Below are 20,861 nucleotides of genomic sequence, written 5' to 3'. Positions count from 1 at the left end.
ATAACACAGTGTGAAAAGGTAATGCACTCTTCCACTCTCGTTTATCCACATCAGTTGACAGTTACATAGCTCAAGTTTGTTTGAGCAATCAAAATACTTCTCTTAGATCAGTGATTCACAGAAAGGGCTACAGGTACCCCAGTGTGTACTTCTGTAGCAGAAGTAGATTAGCTCAACTGATCTGAAAAAAGACAACAAGAAAAAAGTATATGAAGGACAAATGTGATGATGGGACTTGAACAGCAGAAACTGCAACTGAAAGAAAATAAATGCATACATGAGTTAAATGAAAACAATTATAAAATGACAATACGTTGGACTTGGTCACTAAAAGAATGCTAACAGCTGATATTGCTGGCTAAAAATATGAAACTAGTAAGTGTGTAAAAAAACTAAAAGCAGTGGAAATCAGCGGCGCATTTAGATTTTGAGCCAAACATGCACAATAAACAACTGAAAAACTAGTTAAAATGTATAAAATGTTAGACATTATTAGGTAAACCGACTGCTGTAGCTAACAGTAAAGAATTGGATAAATGATTTATTTAAACATCCAGATTTAGTGTTTCTCAGTTTTCAGATTCATAGTTTAACAAGCGATGTTTGCTGATGCTAACACAAAGCTAGCCAAGAAGCCAGACTGAGGTTAAAGTTTGAGTGAATGCCGACCTCTACGTAGACTCACTGTAGCCATCGCTTTAAAGTCTCTTTGTTTTTTTGTTGTCCATTATCAGTATCTAGCATGTTTAGGTTTAGAGACATAGTCCAACCACTTTTGCTCATTGTTTGGTTATTTATCTATTTGATGCATGCGTTTATTTGTAGCTACAGTTTCTGCTGTTCATGTCCCATCATCATGCTTGTTCTTCAGTAGCCACTAAAGGTAGTGGATAAATGGTTTAGATAAGAAACCAATAGTTATGGATAAAGAGATGAGATGGTTTTCTAACCATAAAGGGGTTTTGGGATCTGGCTTTGTTGTTAAGTCGGATGAAAAAATGATTTAAAAGCAGCTGATTCAGACTTCATGCTTCAGCTGATATTTCCCCTGTAGTTCTCCTGCAGTGTGTCGACTTTCAGAGCCAACTCCAGCCACACAAGATCGACTTCAAAAGAAAGTGAGAGTTTCTACGCTGGGCTGAAGGTAAAGCCTCCTCTGACTGTTTTAAAACCCCAGTTTGGTTTCATTTCTCAGTGAGAACCTCATAGACTCTTATTCCTTTCTCCTCAGTTCTCTCCAGATGTGCTCCACATAGCAGAGAACAGTAAGGAGCACGAGGTGACCGTCCACAGTACCGTCCCCATCCCCTGCTTCACCTCCAACATCGGCCACCAGTGTGGAGTCCCTCTGGCTCTGACTGTCAACGATCTAGGTCAGACCTGTGGGAAAACAGGAGATAGAGTCTGTGTCATCACCTTTATCTGCAAGGACATAATAAATCTACAGCTTGAGTATATTTAAGGTTAACCTGCAATTTAGTTAAGTACTGCCTGCAGCAACCACTACAGTTGGACAAATATTGCCCCCATTTAAGCATTAATGTACCCGTTGTTGGGTAATTAACAAAAATCACCAAACACAAATTAGAGCAGCTGAATTAACTACTGAGGCCACAGTCGCGCATTAATAAAACAATCAAAACAATTTCAAGCATTTCTCATTTCCTCTGGGATCTTATTATTGTTATTCCCAGACTCACCTTGTACATCATCGCATTGAAGCTGGCTAAGAAAGACATCATTACAGTTGTGCAGGCAGCTGTGTGCTGTCTGTTAACATTAATTTACTGCTGTGTTGACATCCACAGACAGCCTGGGCCATGAGGTCTCCAACGTGGTGCTGTCCGCCTGCCAGGTGCAGCTCCAGCCAAACACCTGCAGTGAAGGCAGCTGCGGTTGGGCAAAGTTTTTTGTCACTGCTGTGACTGATTTCACACGTGATGGGAACCGCATGAGCCTGATCGGTGCTTCGCCTGGACCCTCTGCACCACGCCTTTGGAGAAGCTACGTCCCGACATCCCTCAAAGTGAGTGAGGTCATTTAGAACGACAGATTGTTCGTGTGGATAAAAACAGAATAAAATATGATTATATGAAGTTTTCAAGTCATTGCATTCTGTTTTTATTTACATTTTATGTGTACAAAGTTTTGGAAATGGGTTTGTTTGTGTGGTGAATACAGAGTCTGCTGGGATCTGAAGAGCTAGAAATTGCAGCTACAGTTGTCCTACACAATATCCTTGAGGCAGATTGAGAGATGCTTGACGATTTTTCCACTTTTGAAATAAATTTCTAACCATTCGTGAGGATCTTGGAAGGAAACCCTGAGGAGGTTTGGGCGACAGCTGGAATCTGAGGCATGCAAGTTAAATGTGGCATGTGGAGCAACCTTAAGAGGACTTTCTTTTTTGGAAAAACTGTCACACAAAGGCTCTCCTCTGGCCCTTGAGGAGCTTTTAATAAGATCTATAGGGTCACTAGTGGGTAAAAGCTGGGTTTGTGGCACCATGGATGCTTTGTGCTAGGGTCCTACAATAAACACAGTCCTTAAATGGGTTCCTGGACTTATTCAGGATAAATAGAGGGTCTTCAAGTGGCATTTCAATGGATTCCATTATGCCTAACAGGAAGAGAGGACCAGCTTCTAAAGCTAAATGTCGAATGAAAGTATTACTTTAATTAAAGAGAAGTACTACAATGGCTCCAAATAGCAGGTTTTTCCATCATACTGTTTACACATACACACAATTATACAGTTCTTTTTAACACTGAAGGAGAGGTTGTGGTTCAGGACCAAACATGCACTTGTTTGATGGTTTGACATAATACTTAAAGAGCGCCTCTCTAAGCGGTCATTAGTTGTGTCCATACAAGCGGTGACATTATGTAAGATGTGATGTCAGCCCTCCAGACACTCTGTCTCTGAGGAGCTTTTTCATCTGTGTTCAGTGAAAACATCAAAGCCTAAGACCACAGGGTCAGAGGGTATAGCCCCCTTAATCTTTCTTCTGGTGACCTCTACTTCCCACCCCCAGGTCACGGTCCAGGATATTCCCACTTCCACGTGCTACTCTTTGACTGACCCGCATATCATTACACTAGATGGCAGGTAACTTACCTCCAGCTTTTGTTAAATGAATCCATTTATAGGGCAGTTAGTGCAACAGTTAAAGTCTTCAAATTCTTATTAAAAAATCTGCATTTCCTTTTTAGGCATTACGAGAACCACCAGACTGGCACATTTGTCCTTTACCAGAGCCTCTCCAGGGAATTCGAAGTCCATTCTCGCCAGTGGGACTGCAGCAGTCGACACTACTCCGTTGCATGTAACTGCGGCGTTGTAGTGCGAGAGGGGAACGAGCTTGCCATCTTTGACATGTGCAATGGGCAACCGCAGGAAACGAGGCCACAGCTTGATCTTAAGAACCTCGGTGACAGTGAGGGGAGTCGGGTCAGGGTGCTGGAGTCCCACCAAGGGAAGAAGGTCACCGTAGGTATCTGGACATTTGGAAACTGGTGTCTAGTTATTTGGCTAAATTCATGGTAAAATCATGCAAGAATGATCTGTCCTTCATTCAGATCTGTCATATAAGTTGAATTTTTAATGCATGAGGAGACTATGTTAACTAGCTGTTGGATGTGACTCTCCTCTTGTAGTTGATCTTTCCTTCCGGGGCCTTTGTTAGGGCTGATGTTGGTGATTGGGGGATGAGCCTGTCTGTCCGGGCACCCAGCGTGGACTATGGAAACACTCAAGGCCTCTGTGGCACCTTCGACCGGAACGGCAACAATGACTTCCAGGCCTCTGATGGTGGGTTCTATGGCCCTGATGACTTGCACAGCTTCATAGAAACCTGGAGGTCAGTCTGGGACACAGTGTAGATTTCTCATTTTCAGAATTCTAATCTTTCCTTATTGCCACCATAATTCAGCTGAAGTCTCCACAACGTTATTTGTTTTCCTTTACTTTGTGTGTGTTAGGATAGCTCCTGGTGAGAGTTTATTTGACAAAACACCTCCTGGTATGACACAGGACCTCAGGAGGCCTTTCTGTCGGTGCCAAACAGGATCCAGCACTTCTCAAGAAGCTGGAAGGGGGATGAGAAACTTGTACAATCCCTCTGCTCACTCAGACTGCATAGCATATGATAATGTGGATTACACATCTGTGTTCCCCTCAATGGACACAACAGTCGAATACATCAAGAGCCTGGAAAAAGAGGAAAGCATTCTGGATATATCTGCCTTCAGCAGTCACCCTGTCGAGAGGCGGCACCTCTGGTTTCACGGCAAGAATAATCAGAACAGTGACAGGGATCCTGAACTGGACGATGAGTTCAGAAAGGATCTTCTGCTTTCTGTTGACAGGCCAAAGAGACAGGCGTCATTCCAGCCTGTGTTAATGGCACAGAGCCTAAGCCAGGCTGATCTGGAAAGCTACGCCTACTTTTTCCCAGAGGATCACCAGGTGGAAGCTCGACCAGAGGTGCAACCCCAGTGGCCCACGCCAAGTGGTCTCACCTCAGCCAAAGCCCTTGAAGTATGCCAACTGGCTTTGGTCAACTCCACTGTTGGAGCAGTGTGCCGGGAGCTGCTGGGACGCCGCCTTGGTGAGGCAGTGGATCTCTGCATGCTAGACCTACAGCTTAAAGATGACCTGGGATGGGAAGAGGCGCTGTTGCCATACCTGGAGAATGAATGTGAGAGAAAGCTGCTGGAAAATCTGACCCACAGAGCCTTGGAGGTGGCCAGTACACCGGGAACGCATGGGGAAGTGATTACTGCGCTGCGATGCCCCAATTTCTGCAATGGAAATGGAGAGTGTACAGAGTGGGGCTGCCAGTGTTTTCCCAACTACAGCTTCCATGACTGCAGCCTGGCTGTCAGTGAGTATCAGGAACAGTTATACATATACCAAACATACAACTACAGAGTAAAGTAGATTAAAAGTCACACTGATACTAATCTCTTAAAACTTGAAATTAGTTATATCAAGTCAAAAAAAACTTGCCTTTGAGCAGTCTCTCTTCTAATAGGCCAACCGGTTGAGATAACCGATTTGGAGAACAGTGGCCTCTGTGATATTCGAGTTTTCGACTGTCGCAGCATTCGGGTCTTTGGCCTCGGTTTCATTGACTCTCCTGACCTAAGCTGCTATGCCACTAGACTGAAGGTGAGATGAGGCTAAGGCTAAAATCAATTAGGAGAGTTCAAGTGCTGTTTTGTTCACCTTTCCTTTGAATTCCTTCTGCAGTACATAAACAAAGTGTGGGTTCCAGGGGAAAAACAGCGAACAAAAGCCACCTTCCTCAGCTCCAAGGTTTTAGACTGTGCTGTACCATCTCTGAGCACTGCTGCCATCAATACAGAAGACTTCATGATGGATGACAAACCATACGCACGCTGGGAGATTAAGGCAAGGCTCATTCTCATTTTCACTTGGAATTAAAATCTCTTTTGTTAGGTGTTGACTGCTTTGTCTAAAGGTCTTTGCGTTATCGCCTTCCTCTTTTTCTGTACTAGGTCAGCAATGACGGCTCTCAGTACAGCCAGGCAAAGACGCTGACAATCTACGATGGTATTTGTCAGGTCTGTGAGGCCTCGCGCTCTGGACTCTGTAAGTTAAAGGTAACTCGCATGCAAGACGGAGCAATGTTTTTGTTCTTGGGAAGCTAATAAAAATACTTTTCATTAAGATGGATAACATCTTAATGAAAAGTATTATTTTTATTATTATTCATTATTAAAATTGGCATCATTTGTTTGCCATCTTTATTTTTTGTTTGTAAAGCACTCATAAGAGGGTAGGGAAGTCGAAAAAAATGCCAAAATATGGATGTTTGTCCATCTGGAGCCCTTAATTTGAGAAATCCCATTTGCTACTTTTCACAATTTTAAAATTCTTTATTTGCCCTGATGTCGATCATAGGAAACAGTTGCTTTATTGTAAAGTTTCAGTCACTATATACATTTCAGAAGTTTTAATCTTGGTTTATATGCTTTTCTACGGTGGCCCCTAGAGACAAAGCACATACAAATTCCAAAGCACATACAAGCTCCGAAGCACGTGCAAGCTTTTGTTACCTAGTAGCTACACAAGCCAGGAAGTACCAACGACCGGATTTGGTGTGTGGTAGTAACAGGTAAATGAACTTTTTTTTTTAAATTATTTGAATATATATGAGTGTGGTTGTTCTTTCCTTGCAGGTGTTTTCCGGCAACTCCATGTGTTTGCAACAAACTTGCCGTTTTGTTTTTTTTTTTGCAAATCGAGCTCAACACTGCCCCTAGCGTTCTGGAGCACTTCCTTTGTGTTTTGGAGTTTGTACGTACTTTGTCTCTAGGGGCCACCGTACTTTTATTGTAATTGAGTTACATTTATAATTTAAAAACTTCTTGTTATTATCTTGTTATTGTTATCTTGTTATTGCAAAGGGCCAATAGGCTTATATGTTACCCATTGACCAAGTGGTCCTATGACAATTCTGGGTGGACAGTGCTTGCAGGTCAGTAGATCACCCTTTGAAAGCACCCTATACATCTTGGCAACCAGTTTTATGCTAGCAACTGCCAGTAATCACTCGTTAACCGGTTGAGGAATTTGCACTTTTTCTTAGCAACCAGTGGTTGGCAAATCATTGCTAACTAGTCCTTAGGCCCGTGTGATGGAAGCTTTAGACTTGAAACCAGCAGTTAAGATCATAAACTCATCATAAAATGTTTACTGTGGTCATGGGTGGATGGATGGGTCAAGTGAGACGTATGATCATTTTTCTCTTTTGTTTACGAAGCTTTCACAACGGTTTAACTTCTTTTTGAAAACCAAAATGCATACCCTTGTTTCATTTACAGTTTATAAATAAGACTAACCATAGTGTGCAAGTATCCACAAAATCATAATTGCTAAAATAAACTTTGTTCCGAGCCATCAGCTGAAGAACGGCAAAACACTCTTGTACTAGAAGGGCACAGGGACAGTTGTTAGGCACTGGAGGAGACAAAAGGCCCATAAATTAGGCTGTGAGACAGCCTGCTCTGTTTTTGCTGGTCTGTTCTTATTCACATGGTCTCAACAGGTGACATGTTATGAAAACCTGGACACTCCAACGTTTGTTCGTGCTAGTCGGGGATGCTGATTGAGGATGCAGATGTGATTCAGTGGGTGTTTAGTGGAAAAGTGTGATGAGGCATTTTACATGCTGTTGGGGGGGGCGAGACGGTCTGCTGCTTGGACGACTACAGCAGCAGCAGCAGTTGGCTATTTTAAATCTCTACATTCAGTGTAAAAGAGGTACGTGAGGGGTCCTGTTGTTCCTGGAACTGTGTTTTATGGGAGACAGACAAACAGCCCAGAGCAAAAACACACAAACAGCTGTAGACAAACAGTATGTAGACATGTGGCTGCCAAGACTGAGCTAAACTGAATTAACTTCAGTAGAGATGTGTGTTTAGAGCTGATTTCCTGTTCATCACTAAACAAAACACCTGAAAAAAATGTGTTTTAAAATGTGAAAACATGCTAATATTGAAAAAAAAAGTGAGTCCACAAGCAGATCTGTTTGCTTCTCTTTGTTTGTCAGGAGCGGACATGCAACATTGATGGGATGTGTTTTGCAGCAGGAGACTCCAATCCCAGCAGTCCTTGCCTCCTCTGTGACCCAGACGCCTCCAAATTCACCTGGTCTGTGAACCAAGGTATACACAACTCGAAGTGGATCTCACCGTCTGAAAGGAGAACAACCTTTTCTACCTAAACAAACTCAGAACCATCATTAAATTCTGCCCGTGTACTTGGTTTTCTATCTGCCTTCCAGTCAACTCGAGATGAACAACATCAGGGAAAAAAGGCATTTATCTCACCGTGTCAGTGCAGTGGTAGCCATCCAACTGTGGTCCTGTTTGTCTCCATTAGCAGATCAAAGGAGCAGAGGTTTAGGTTTCCCAGCATGCCCTGACCTGCCACTTAACCATTCTCGGAGCGGGAGTAAATCACATGGTTGGTTTCCACAGCAGCACAGACAGGCAAGATTCATGCAAAAAGCAAAGGGACGCTGGAATAAATGACCAGCGTAACAGTTAGTTTTACTTTAAGGATTAAAATGTAGAAATGGATTTTATTTTCTCAGTTTTCACATCTCAAAACTCAACTACAAAGTAGAAAACAGAGGAATAAATGCACAAGAACAAAACACAATATACAGATGAACTTGAATGCATCTATAAAAATTAAGCTGTATATTCATCTTATATAATAAATATACAGTTATGATCCATACTGACGCTGCTGTCCACCAATATCGGTTTACACTTTAGTACAAAGTGAAAATCCTCTTTTAGGAAGGCAGGAAACGCATAAACATGTATGTACATACAGTATATGAGGTATATGAGTTTGTACAATTCTAACAAGCTTGAAAGTCAATATTTGGTGTGACCACCTTTATTCTTCAGCACAGTCTGAACTCTCTTAGGCAGCTTTCTTGTGATTTCTTTAAGTTGTCTTCAGGAATAGTTCTCCAGGCTTCTTGAAGGACATTCAAAGCTCTTCTTTGGATGTTTCTGCCTTTTGTTCTGTTCTCTGTCAACATGATCCCACACTGCTTCAATAATGTTGAGGTCTGGACTCAGGGAGGCCGATCCATGACTGATAGTGCTCCACTGTGTGTTTTTCTATCCAGGTATTTATTGCATTGGCAGTGTGTTTGGGATCATTGTTGTGATGAAAAATGAAGCAACTGTCTATCAGATGCTTTCCAGATAGCATTGCATAGTAGCTCAAAATATTTTCTGTGTTCATAATTGATCAATTTTGAGAAGTTTTCCAACACCACTGACTGAAATGGAGCCCAAACCATGACAGAGCCTCCACCGTGTTTTATAGATGGCTGTAGTCACTCCCTGTTGTAGCTCTCTGCTGACCTCCTCTGTACATACTGACAATGATTTCAACCAAGAAAGTCAAATCTGGATCTGTCACTCCATCAGACCTGTTGCCACTGATTTTCAGTCTAGCTCTTGTTTAATGTGGCATACCTCAGCCTCAGCCAAAACATTAGTGGGAAATAAAGCTGAAAAGAAAAGAAAAGCTCAAGTCCAGAGGCGGTCATGGGTGCTTACAATGATTGTTCCAGAACAAACCTGGAGGTGTGTTTTTGCCAAACCAGGGTTCCCTGTAAAGAGCTTATTTCAGCACAGGACGCTCCTGTCATCAAACGCTTGTAGTAGGAAGACAGTAAATAGTACGGTGGGAATAAGAGGTGGGATGAAGTGCATCTCAGTCTGTTTTTGTCTGCATTATCAGTCAACAAGCCTCCGACCTTCCACCGGCCTCAAAGCGACTTGCAGACATTCTCCAGCGAGAACTTCGTCTTCCAGTTTACTGCATCGGACCCCGAGGGCTCGGCGCTTCTCTTCCAGCTGGAAGAGGGACCAGAAGGTGCTGTCCTCTCCCCTGCTGGCCTCCTTATCTGGAGGGTCCCATCAGTTCCAGAGAAGGAAGGGCTCCGGACGAGCAGCTCTGTCCGCTTTACGCTGTCTGACGAGTGTAACGCCCAGAGCACCTTCACTGTGGAGGTAGAGTGGGGATAAGCTGCTAAGCAGTAGTCTGCTGATGTAAATGTGATACACTGATGTTGTTAGATATTAATAAAATCCAGACATTCCTCAGCAGTGTCTGTGTTTCCCATCTGCAACACAGATTGTCGTGGTGCCGTGTGGCTGCCAGAATGGACGCTCATGCGTGACGGATATTAACTTTCCCGCCGGCAGTGGGAAGTACCTGTGTGTGTGTCCCGAGGGTACTCAGGGCAAACTCTGCGCTGACGACATAGACGAATGTCTGTCGGCTCCATGCTTGGGCAGCAAGTGCATTGACGTGGCCGGTGGGTACAGGTGCGAGTGTCCTGCAGGGCTGCGAGGTAAGAATGATTAAAAACCTAAAGATTTTTAATCAAAAATGAACAAAATAAAAGCCCTTGATGTTTAAGGCTGTTTTGTTTAGACACACTGGGCTGTTCTGACATCACATGTTTGTAGTCGCGGAGGATTAATCCCAGTGATGGTTTTTGATTACAGAATCAACATCCTCTGTGTGTGTTTTTGGCAGGTTTAACGTGTCTGGAGGATATCAATGAATGTGAAAGGAAGCCCTGTTTTCCGGGAGTGCAGTGCTTCAACAGCTTTGGCTCCTATGGCTGCGGCCCCTGCCCCAAAGGAATGGTGGGAAATGGGACTTCGTGCACTGGTAAGTATGGGCTTACTGCATTACTACCCATAGGCAGTTTATAAAAAATGGAGCTCCAGTAAGAGACACTCATTCGTGAGCCTCTGCTCCTCCACATTTAAAGGAGCCATTGAGGTGGATGCCTCCTGCATGCCTGCTAATTGAGGTTTTCCCAGCATGGGAGTGGACCCCTAGGCAGACCTGGTGAGATTATGTGTTTCAGCCGGCTTGGGAATATATCTGCTTCTGCCCCCCATAAGAGAGAGGAGGTGGCTGTTGAGAGGAAGGTCTGGGCATGCCTGCTTAAACTGCTGCCCCTGTCACCAGAATAAGTGACAGAAAATGTAGCTTCTAGGTCTGGAAATATTAAGGCTGTGTGGAAGTTCTTTAATTGTGCATTATTTATAATACCCAGCAGGGGGTGACCCCTCTGGTTTCAGGAAGAAGCCAGATTGTATAGAAGTCTATGGCTAACTGACCCTAATGCAAACCAACTCTTCCATGATGAGTGGTCAGATAACCAGACTGAACCAGAAGCTTGGTTAAGGCTACCAAACGCATCTGGTCGAGGTGCAACTTGCTAAATGACATAAGGGACCCGACAAAATATTAGTGGGAGTGTGTGTCTGTATTTTAGCCTGTATGTACACTTTTGGCCCAGTGTGGATTAGAGAAAATCCAACACAACTTCAAACGTGTGCGCCCAGTTCTTGTTTTTTTGAAGTCATTAACTGTACAGTGCTGTACAGCATTGTCCCATTGCATGCTGTGCAATCATTCCACCCCGGAAAAAGAACAGTTCAAAGAAATCATTAAAAGCCCAAAATTGCCGTGACATTCGTGCCCATGATGAGTGGATGTAAACTTCTGACCACAATAGTATATGTCTTGAGCAGAAACTGACAGGAAGCTAGGCGTGATTAAGTAACGTCAGGTGGCGTCACGGCACCCAAACGAGACCACTTATTTTCCTATAGTTAATCCTGCTTTCCAAAACAGCCCTGAGTTTATCAGACACTGCTGTTGTCTGAGAGGGTGTAGCCCCTCTGTACAGTTTACAGCCTCACATAATAAAAAAATAGTCAATTTCTCTATTCATTTCCCAGCAGCATTTATCATATGTTCATCTGTTTGTTGCTGTGATATTGGTTCGAGCATTCCAGCAAACTTGTAGCTAATTTTGTTGTTGTTCCAACTACATTTAAATTAATGCAGCTATCCAAAAAAAGAGTGAATTCGTTCATTGGAGCCGTGTGTCCCGGAGGAGCACTCAGCAGTGAATGGAAACCAGATGGCTGAAAGTGCTGCCTTGTACTGTGACCGCTCACGTTGTTTTGGAAAGACTTTTGGCTTCCACCAAAACTCAGTAATTATATAAAAATACATGCATAATATGGTAACTTCTGCTGTTGCAAACCTGCAGCTTTATTTGTTTCCTTTATATTGTTGCAATCTGTGCCAGTCGGTGGGAAATGCCTCGATGTTGAAGCACACTTTGTTTTAGGTCAAAGAGGGTGTTCCCAAAATTTTCAAGGCTAATGGCTAATCGGTTATTATTTTTCAGGCATGCAGAGATCTGTCTTTTTTCTCCAACATTCAAGGAACATAACCGTGTCTTTAGGCAGCTATGGTGACGTGACGAAGAAATGCTATCTCAATTAAGATACTTGTCACAATACAAATCCTGCCATAAACCTGCATTCTATTTAATGATCAGTAGTGGGCGATTCCTGCAGGTTTTAGATGTGTCCTTGATCCAACACAGCTGATTTAAATGGCTAAACGACCTCCTCAACATGTCTTGACGTTCTCCAGACGTTCTCTGGTAATTAACTTATCATTTGGTTCAGGTGTGTTGACCCAGGGTGATATCTAAAACCTGCAGGACACCGGCCCTCGAGGTCTGGGGTTCGACACCCCCGAGTTAGGCAGAGCAGCCACGTTCCTAACTCCAGGATTTATGGGTGTCTACGGGAATTGTTTCACTTTTGGTTCCTGGATTTTAACTACAAAGATATTGTTAACTGAAGATGAGAAGTTAACAGCATGCTGCGAGCACAACACTGGTGCACGTACCCATACTTGTCAAGGTGAATATTAATACAGGGTTAAATTAGTTGCTTTCACGATCTAAAGAGAAAAAAGCCCCAGAATTCTCACCTAAAAGACATCATGTTGATCCATATTCTATTCAATTCAGTTTTATTTACATAGTGCCAAATTAACCATATTGCCTCAAGGTGCTTTATATTATTTGCGTAAGCACTGGGGCTGATGTTGCATTCCTGCAGTCACATTATCCTTCCAGTAACAGAAGAACTCTGTGGTGTGTGTTTACAGGAGTTTCTGCCTCTAAAAGGAAAAAAAATCTGGCTCTACAGTAAAGCACAGAACATTAATTAAACTCAGCAGCATATTATTTGCCATTTTTATGGGACCTTGTGGCAGAAGATTCACAGGGACAGATAGTTGGATTTCCTAATCCCCTTTGTTCTTTAATCCTCCACATGTCCACTGAGGGCCTTCAGCTTGACTTGTTTGACCTCTACGCTCAGTTCATTTTAAGATGCATAACTTTGTGTGTCAGTGGAGTTGGACAAGGTCCTTAAATTTTAAATGACAAGCAGGTCACAAGTTTAGATCCACTCACCAACGGCATGAATGTCATAGTAAATGTGGTTCTTTTGAGGATTTCTTTGAAATGTTCTATTTTCACGGTGGAATAATTGGACAGCATATGTCTTTAAAACAAGAATTGTGTGCAGAAGTTTGAATTTATTTTGGATTTTTTATAATCCAAAAAGGCTCAAAAGTATACATACAGGCTCAAATACATTCATAAACTCACTTCAGTCTTTTAGTATTTGATGCTGAAGGTTCCAGATCATCAGTTGCACAACAATTGCACATTAAGTACAGGTTATTCAGAAAGAAAAGAAACTTAGCAATACACACCCAAAGCTACAAAGCAGTTACCTTGAGATTAATGAAACGAACCCTTTAAACCCTTTAACCTCTCCAACTAATCAGTTGTGGTTTGACAAATCAACCGTCATTGGTAGTTTTGACGAGTCAACCGGGCAGAAGGAAGTTCAGTTCTAATGAAAAAGTTGAGAAAAGTCAAGTGTCAAAGGTAAAGGTTTTGGAGAGGCATTCAAAACTAGACTCCAAAGTCTTATTGAATCTGCCTTAATTCTAGTAAGTAAGAAGTCTTTGCTGTAGTAAAGCAGGATGAGTCAGATTATTTGACCTGCTGCCATGTCTGAAGCCTGTTGAGGTTTTCTGCTACTACTGTGGCAAGAGATATCTTTACACAAACTTGACCCAAGGTCTCGTCTCTTGCTGGGAGTCACAGTTCATTAAACGTAACCTTTTGAGCCCTTCCAGGTTTTCTGATTTACAGCAACCTCCACATCCTTCACTGTACCATCTCTCTTTTTTGGTCCTTTATTATTGATTTAATGCAATGTGTTCTGAAGTGGGTGATCTTGATGCTCAATTGGATGTAAAAATTGAGGATAGCAATCCAGAACATAATTAGTGGCTTTCTTATTACAGTATTTCTCAGTCCAGCTGCCTTCCCTTCAACATCTGCTCCTCATATGACTGGCTACGAGACACCAGATGTTCTGCTCCAACCACCCAAAATAAAGACAGGCGCTTTCCTGAAGACCTCAAGCGGTAGCTCCCCGCAGATGACAGCTGAGGCCAGGAAAACAGTTCCAAGAATTGACCCACAAATGAAATCAACCACCTGGACAAGGACAGCAGGAATTAGCTCCAGCCCTGAAGTCACAATAGCAGAAACCAGCAGGCGCAAAACACCAACCGTTCCCCAAACAAATATTGATTCTTCACGGGAAACTCAAGCAGCTAACCTAAACCTATCCAGGACTAACACAGACATGTTCAAGAACCTCTCAGAGATTGTTCCACGCCGAGTCAAACAGGAGCAATCTAAATTCAGAAACACTACAAGCAATCCTCCGACTGTAGCTTCACCATCAGATCATGATAGACCAGCTGCAGGTAAGCCCCAAATTTCCAATAAATTCCATTTAAGTTTTCCTTAATGTGCGAGGTATCACACTGTGCTGAGCCTCAAGCAAGTATGAAGACAAGGAGACTTTAAAAGGGAACATTCAGTCATTCTGGCCATAATGTTTTATCACAGTCATTAAAATAAGTACCAGGAAAATAATTCACATACTGTAGTATACATATTTTTTTTAGTTTAGCTATAAAAGCTGCCCTAAGGGGATTCAGGATTTCAATTTGAGAACACTTAAACAGGTCGTTTTCAGATGTTAGGAACAACCGACCAATGTGATCTTTTTTTGGAGATCTTACCACTGTGTGTGCTTGAACAACCATTCAGAAACAGGGAAATTCACATAAAACAAAAACAATTTAGACAAAAAAAATATTGTTTTTTTACTCTGTATTCAGGAAAACTGTAGTTCAATGATATGTTACCTTACAGAGCTAATGCTGCAGTCACAATAGGAAAATCAGTGGAGACCATGGCACACCCAAGATCATTGCGATCGTTTGTGAGCAACTTTCAATTTTGCTGCTTCTTGAAATGGTTGTTTCAAAGACGAGGACCAGATCTGTGATCACTCGCAGTCAGCTGCCGTCTTCAATGAGTCATCAGTGCATCAAGATAGTTATAAAACAAGCAATAAGATCAAATCAGGCTTGGTTGCAATTGAATGGAGTCAAGTTGGCAATTACATGCGTCAGTTACTTACTGTTTATGATAATACGGGATTAACTGTGATAAACTCATTGGCAGTCTGTCTGCATTTATAAATGAGTTTGCAACTATTTGTAAACCTTCACCAATCTGTTTGAGAGAGGTCAGACTGCAACTGTATGGAGACACGTTGCCTCCCACAAGGAGGCCTGTGTGCCTTGTGATCAAAAGTGAACGCCCACAGGTTGAAGGTGGAACACCGTCAGTGTAATCGTTGATTTTTTCCTCATTGCCTATTACTACTCTAGTCTGAACCATTACAGAGCACACAAGGATATTTGTAAGTATATTAATATTTGATACTTGTAAGACTAGAACTAATGAAAGAAAGCAAAAATGAACTTTGCAACAGTTTTATTTGTATGTTTTCAGAGATGTCAGATGTCAGAGATGCAGATTGTGTTTGCTACAATCCGAGCCTTCTTATAGGACAATGATTGATCTCATACAACTTTCTCTCCCAGGATCAGTGAGGTCTTTGGCTGTCAGTTTATCAGCTACATGCGCCAGCAGGCCCTGCTTTCCTGGGGTTCAATGCATCAACCGCAGACCGCCACATGTGGGCTACGTCTGTGGCCGCTGCCCACCTGGACTTTATGGCAACGGTCGCATCTGCATGAAGAACTCCAAGGAAGGTGAGGGAGCTTTTACATTTAATATTTTAATGCGTTTGGGGATAAGCTTCCATGATTTTTAAGTCTTGTCAGGGACTTTGCAGGAACCAGAGTGATTATAGAGTTTTTCACAGGCCTTTAGGACATTTAAAAAAAAGAAAAGAAAAAAAAAAGCAGTTGAATGCAGTTGAAGTTTCCTTTAACCCTAAACTAACTAATGCTGTTGACTTAATTCAGCCATAGATCTACTTACACTGGCTGGACATCAGGTGTTTCATAACCTTTGGGTCACATCTAGCCCCACACATGATTGGTCAATGCTGTAATTGAGTCACAAAAGCAGCCCAAATTGGGGTGTCTGCTCTATATAGCATATTCTTCCGATTCTTTGTACAAAAACACATTGTGTTGTTTTTCAAAGGAAAAAAATAAGCATTAATCTGATGAAAACATCTGTCAGTAATGTGCATCCTTCCATACACTGTGGTCTGCTTTTAAGAGCTTATTTTGCACTCGTTATATTCTGGTTTCCCTGATGTTGCTTTATGTGTTTTTCTTGATTGGAAAGAATGTCATTTATTGCAGGAGATAAATCAGCGTAAGTGGTTGGAGACTGCCTGAATGAAATAACCACCTCTGGTGCATTGCTTTTTGAGTCGGTTCCACAAAGTTTCTACAGCAGATTCCTTAATGTGACTTCACACAAGGGGAGATGGTGGGGGGGCTCCCAACTCTAAAGAGACAGTCTGATTCCAACTTAAATCCCTTTATTGTGGACTGTGTTTGTCTGGAGAGTCACATCACCACAAACAAGACATTAATCGCTTAAATTGCTTTGCTGTTCTTCTCTTTACTTTTATTTGTCCAAGGACAGAAAGCAGACATGCTTTTTTCCTTCAGCATGTCATCGTTTGACCAGATGTTCTGCTTTTCAATTTTAGTTTTATTTTGCTGTATTTTATCATTTAATGCAGCGTTTTGCAGATTCCTGTCAAACCTCTGTTAAGCCTGTCAAGCTGTGTTTAGTACGCAGCGACACATACGCGATACACAGCAGAATGACATCAATGGCAGCTTTATAATGACATGAGCTGTAGCACCCAAAGCTGCTGCTTTAGCATATTTTAGTAATCTAATGCTTCTCAGTAAAGATTTCAAAGCTATGACTGGAAATTTACGTTTTGGGGTAGAAATATGAATTTCTTAGGGCTCAGTACCTCAGATCTAGTTGCTGGTTGACCTGGTAACCATTGGCCGCTAGGGAAAAATTTATATTCCCTGACTGGTTGCAATGAAACTGATTGCTAAAACCTCAGTTATGCATGCCTAGAGACCAATCAATAAACCCCTGCTAACCACCAATGAATAAACCGCTTGGCATGTCGTTGCTGAAGGTTGCGAGCTGTTGCTAGGTGAAATTGGTTACACAGAACTTTATAATGTTGCACTGAAAACCTCCTTACAATTATTTTGGTCACTGGGACGCTGTCACCAGTTGTTTGTATGGAAGATGCTGTCTACAAATACTTACCAACTACTCACAGAGTGGTGAGACTGTGAAAAATCCAACATGAATAGGAAGTGGCAGTCATTTGAAAAGTTGCACCTTCTAAAATGTCTTGGTTGCAGTTTTTACTTTGAAGTTAAACATTTTCTGTTTACATCTTGAGACAATTTTTTTTTCAAATTTCACTATTTTTTTGAGCAGTTGCATACTGTTTGCAGGCAGGTTAGTGTCATAAGAATACATGTGACTGCAGCAATCTGCTAGTGGCAAGGGTTTTCATACTGCACTCTCTTTGTGACCACTTTCACCTACAGACAGCTAGCAACCATTCACCAATCAGTTGGGAAAATACACATTTTTCCCTAGTAACTGGTAGTTGCAAGCAGCTTTGTGACAGGCCTCTAGTGTGCGTGACTGGCAATCTATTTCACAGCAACTGCCAATAACCCCTCACACCAGTCTGAGGCCTGTGTAACTGAGGCCACTCTGCTGTTCTACTTAACTCTAGTTAAGGCCAAATCATATTTCTTTCTGTAACATATTTTTAAACCACTGGAGATGACCAAAGTGCTGTCCATACCACTGTGGAGAACATAAATAGATCGAAAAAATAGAAAGAAAGACAGATTACAGGATCCAGTTGTATAAAATCAAAATATAAATAAAATTAACAAAGGTATTCTAAAAACAAGACAGAACAGGAAAGAAATGTAACACTAAAATATAATAAACAGTAAGAATATGTGAAGGCCATCAAAAACATGCATGTCTTTGGGGGTTTCGTTTCATTAGAGACTTAACATTTGATTGTTCCAGAGTTATTGAGTAGGCACTGCCAAATCTCCCTTATTTTGTAGAAAAACTACAAGCAGTTGATCTTAAAAGTAATGCCTTTTTGGCTTGATCCGGATTCTATCAGCAAAGAAGTGGATGAACTATTAGATTTCTGCAAGAGCATATGCAAGGTAAATAAAATAGGCCCTAAACTGGAACCTTGAGGCACACCATAAGTAATTGGGGCTGTACATGAAGAGAAGAACCCATTTTTCAGGACAGTGCCTTAGATGCTAGCCTAATCCTCAAGAGGGTTCGCAAGAAAGTAGATCTAAATCTTACTGGAAACAAAATGGCACAATTACTGGAGTTTAAAGGCAGCACGTCATAATTAAAAAGTTTGTGTAGAGCATATTTTGTAATGGCCTGCATTTGTATAGCGCTTTTCTAGTCCATAGGACCCCAAAGCGCTTTACACTACATTCAGTCATTCACCCATCCACACACACATTCACACACTGGCGATGGCAAGCTACATTGTAGCCACAGCTGCCCTGGGGCGCACTGACAGAGGCGAGGCTGCCGGACACAGGCGCCACCAGGCCCTCTGACCACCACCAGTAGGCAAACATGGGGTTAATATCTTGCCCAAGGATATTTGGCATGCAGCCAGGAGGCAGCCTGGGATCGAACCACCGACCTTCTGATTAGTGGCTGACCTGCTCTGCCACCTGAGCTACAGCCACCCCTTGTCCTGAGGTGTGATCGGAAATTTTCAGTGGCTTAGTCTAAAAAAGAAAGAGGCTGAGCATACAGCATTTTCTCCATGAATTCCATCATAGAAATATAAGTTCAGAAATAAAAATTACTTAACTCTTTTCAGGCAAGGTTATTTAATAAGGACATGGACTGCTTTGTTAGCAAAATTTGTAATCTGGGAAATTGAAGGTTCTGGAGTGTCCAAAAACTGTGTAGGAACAATATCCCAAGGGCAGTTGTATAAATTATAGTCATGATTGTGTCATCAATGTGATATACAAGCTAATATGGCCGTTATCCCTTTCCTCAGCATCCAATCACCTGCCTCAGCAGCAGACACTAGGCAAGTCCAGCCGATCCTCATATGGAAGTAGCAGCAGCAAAGTCGTCCATGTCCACCTACCCAACTTGCCCAACAGGTATGGTGTCAAGCACCTGTCCTCATCCTTCATTAGGTCGCACCAAGTTACAGGATCAGGTAGAGAGGGTGGCACAGGAAGAAGAGAGGCCATCATTTCTGCTTCGAGGGATGTCGCTGCAAATACTCACATCACACGTGCCAAACCTAGATCAGACACTGGGACATACGCCAGTGCCTCCAGGGAGATTGTCATGCCCCATGTAACAGTCTCCAAGGTGAGTTGGTAACTGTTCAAAGCATTAAAAGAAAATCGTACAGATGGACATTAAAGTCCATTTACTCACTTTATGATCATCTTCCAGAAGTCTGAAGGAGCTCTTACTGGTGCCACGCCTGTTAAAGTAACTGCCGCTGCACCTCGGCTCTCCATTCAGCCTGGAAGAGTAACGGCAGCTAAACAAACAACCCAGCATCAGCTCAACCACCTGACATCCACCCAGACCAAACCCTGGACTCCACCAAGACCTGCCCTCCCACTTACAGCAGCCCTCACTTCTCTGTCCTACTCCCTTTCTGAGTCTGAGTTCTCTGCAGACGGGGATGAAACTGAGCCAGGATCAGAGATGCCGAAGATTGTGCCAGTGCTGACCCTCACAACACCCGACAAGGTCTATAGCTCCCTGGCACAAAGATCTACATCCAGCCAGTCATCAACTGGAAGTGGTACACTAGCTGACGAACATTTGATGGCTTGTGCTGAACGGCCATGTTTTCCTGGTGTCCAGTGTGAACCAGCTAAGGATGGGGGCTTCCGCTGTGGAAGGTGTCCAGTAGGATATACTGGAAATGGGCATACCTGTAAAGGTAAACTTGTTCTCTCTTTGATATCCAAATATCTCAAATCGGCAGAACCAATTTCTAATGGTGTTATTATTCATATAAGATACAGCTATGAAAAACAGTTTTCAACAGGACTCTTCTGCAGCAATCTTGTGTTAACTAAGTACACCCCATGAAATAGCTTAGCAGCAATAACATGAAGTAAACATATATGACTTAATTTGTCACTGTCACGTCACTGGGGATCACTGTGTTTCTGTTCATTGAGGTTTGAAGGTTTGTTAATGCACGACTATTATAGGGTCTGCCAAAAAAATTGGCAGGTTCAGGTTGGGGTCTGGACTTTGACTATTTTGATTCTATTTCTTTTTCAGCCATTCTGTTGCTGCTGTGCTTGGGATCATTGTCCTGTTAAATGACCCAGTTTTAGCCAAGCATTAGGTTTGACTCCAGAATTCTTCTGTATACAGAGGAGTTCATGGTGAACTCACTGATTGCAAGGTACCCAGGTCCGGGGGCTGGGAACAAGCCCAAATCATCACCCCTCTTGACAGTTCTGATGCAAATTTGCAAACCTAAAATTTGCAGCATGTTCAGTTGTATTTTTGTAGGGTCTTTACTAGGGGTGCAACAATACTCGTATCGATATTGAACCGTTCAATACAGTACTTTCGGTTCGGTACGCATATGTATTGAACAATACAACATTTTTTATTTATTTTATCAACTTTTCTTCTGACGATGCTGTCTGTGTTGAGTGCTCAGTGGATCTGTGTTTGACTACTCCGCCTAGGTTGCACTGTCGAGTGCAGATCCACTGAGCACAACACAAGCTAGCAAGACAGAAACTAAGCTCGTTGCAACATGGCAACTGCCTCAATGCTGCCCAAAATTGAACCTGCCCCACCCTCATTCAGATCTGGCATTTGGAACTATCTTGGTTTTCATGTGAAGTATGACCCTGATGGTAAGCACGTCATGGACAAAAGTAAAACAGTATGTCGGATGTGCCACGCAATGCTCAAT

At 42.4% G+C, this 20,861-nt stretch overlaps 1 protein-coding gene across 1 annotated transcript in view; it reads left to right on the top strand.

Moving 5' to 3' along the window:
- Window positions 1-20,861, top strand: part of LOC102208912 (von Willebrand factor D and EGF domain-containing protein) — a 36,986-nt gene that overhangs the window by 8,877 nt on the left and 7,248 nt on the right. Inside the window, exons 7-24 of the mRNA XM_005738702.2 lie at window positions 1,055-1,144; window positions 1,232-1,373; window positions 1,809-2,026; window positions 3,035-3,108; window positions 3,213-3,489; window positions 3,657-3,859; window positions 3,981-4,885; window positions 5,036-5,172; window positions 5,254-5,415; window positions 5,523-5,627; window positions 7,580-7,694; window positions 9,301-9,572; window positions 9,697-9,916; window positions 10,105-10,242; window positions 13,780-14,250; window positions 15,445-15,615; window positions 18,945-19,270; window positions 19,358-19,859. Of these exons, the coding sequence (XP_005738759.1) occupies window positions 1,055-1,144; window positions 1,232-1,373; window positions 1,809-2,026; window positions 3,035-3,108; window positions 3,213-3,489; window positions 3,657-3,859; window positions 3,981-4,885; window positions 5,036-5,172; window positions 5,254-5,415; window positions 5,523-5,627; window positions 7,580-7,694; window positions 9,301-9,572; window positions 9,697-9,916; window positions 10,105-10,242; window positions 13,780-14,250; window positions 15,445-15,615; window positions 18,945-19,270; window positions 19,358-19,859 (4,528 nt within the window). The remainder of the gene's footprint in view (window positions 1-1,054; window positions 1,145-1,231; window positions 1,374-1,808; window positions 2,027-3,034; window positions 3,109-3,212; window positions 3,490-3,656; window positions 3,860-3,980; window positions 4,886-5,035; window positions 5,173-5,253; window positions 5,416-5,522; window positions 5,628-7,579; window positions 7,695-9,300; window positions 9,573-9,696; window positions 9,917-10,104; window positions 10,243-13,779; window positions 14,251-15,444; window positions 15,616-18,944; window positions 19,271-19,357; window positions 19,860-20,861) is intronic.

This window comes from Pundamilia nyererei, unplaced genomic scaffold, assembly GCF_000239375.1.
Source record: "Pundamilia nyererei isolate P.nyererei 1_Seehausen unplaced genomic scaffold, PunNye1.0 scaffold00085, whole genome shotgun sequence".
NCBI classification, from domain to species: Eukaryota; Metazoa; Chordata; class Actinopteri; order Cichliformes; family Cichlidae; genus Pundamilia; species Pundamilia nyererei.
This window is presented reverse-complemented; position numbering and strand designations above follow the sequence as displayed.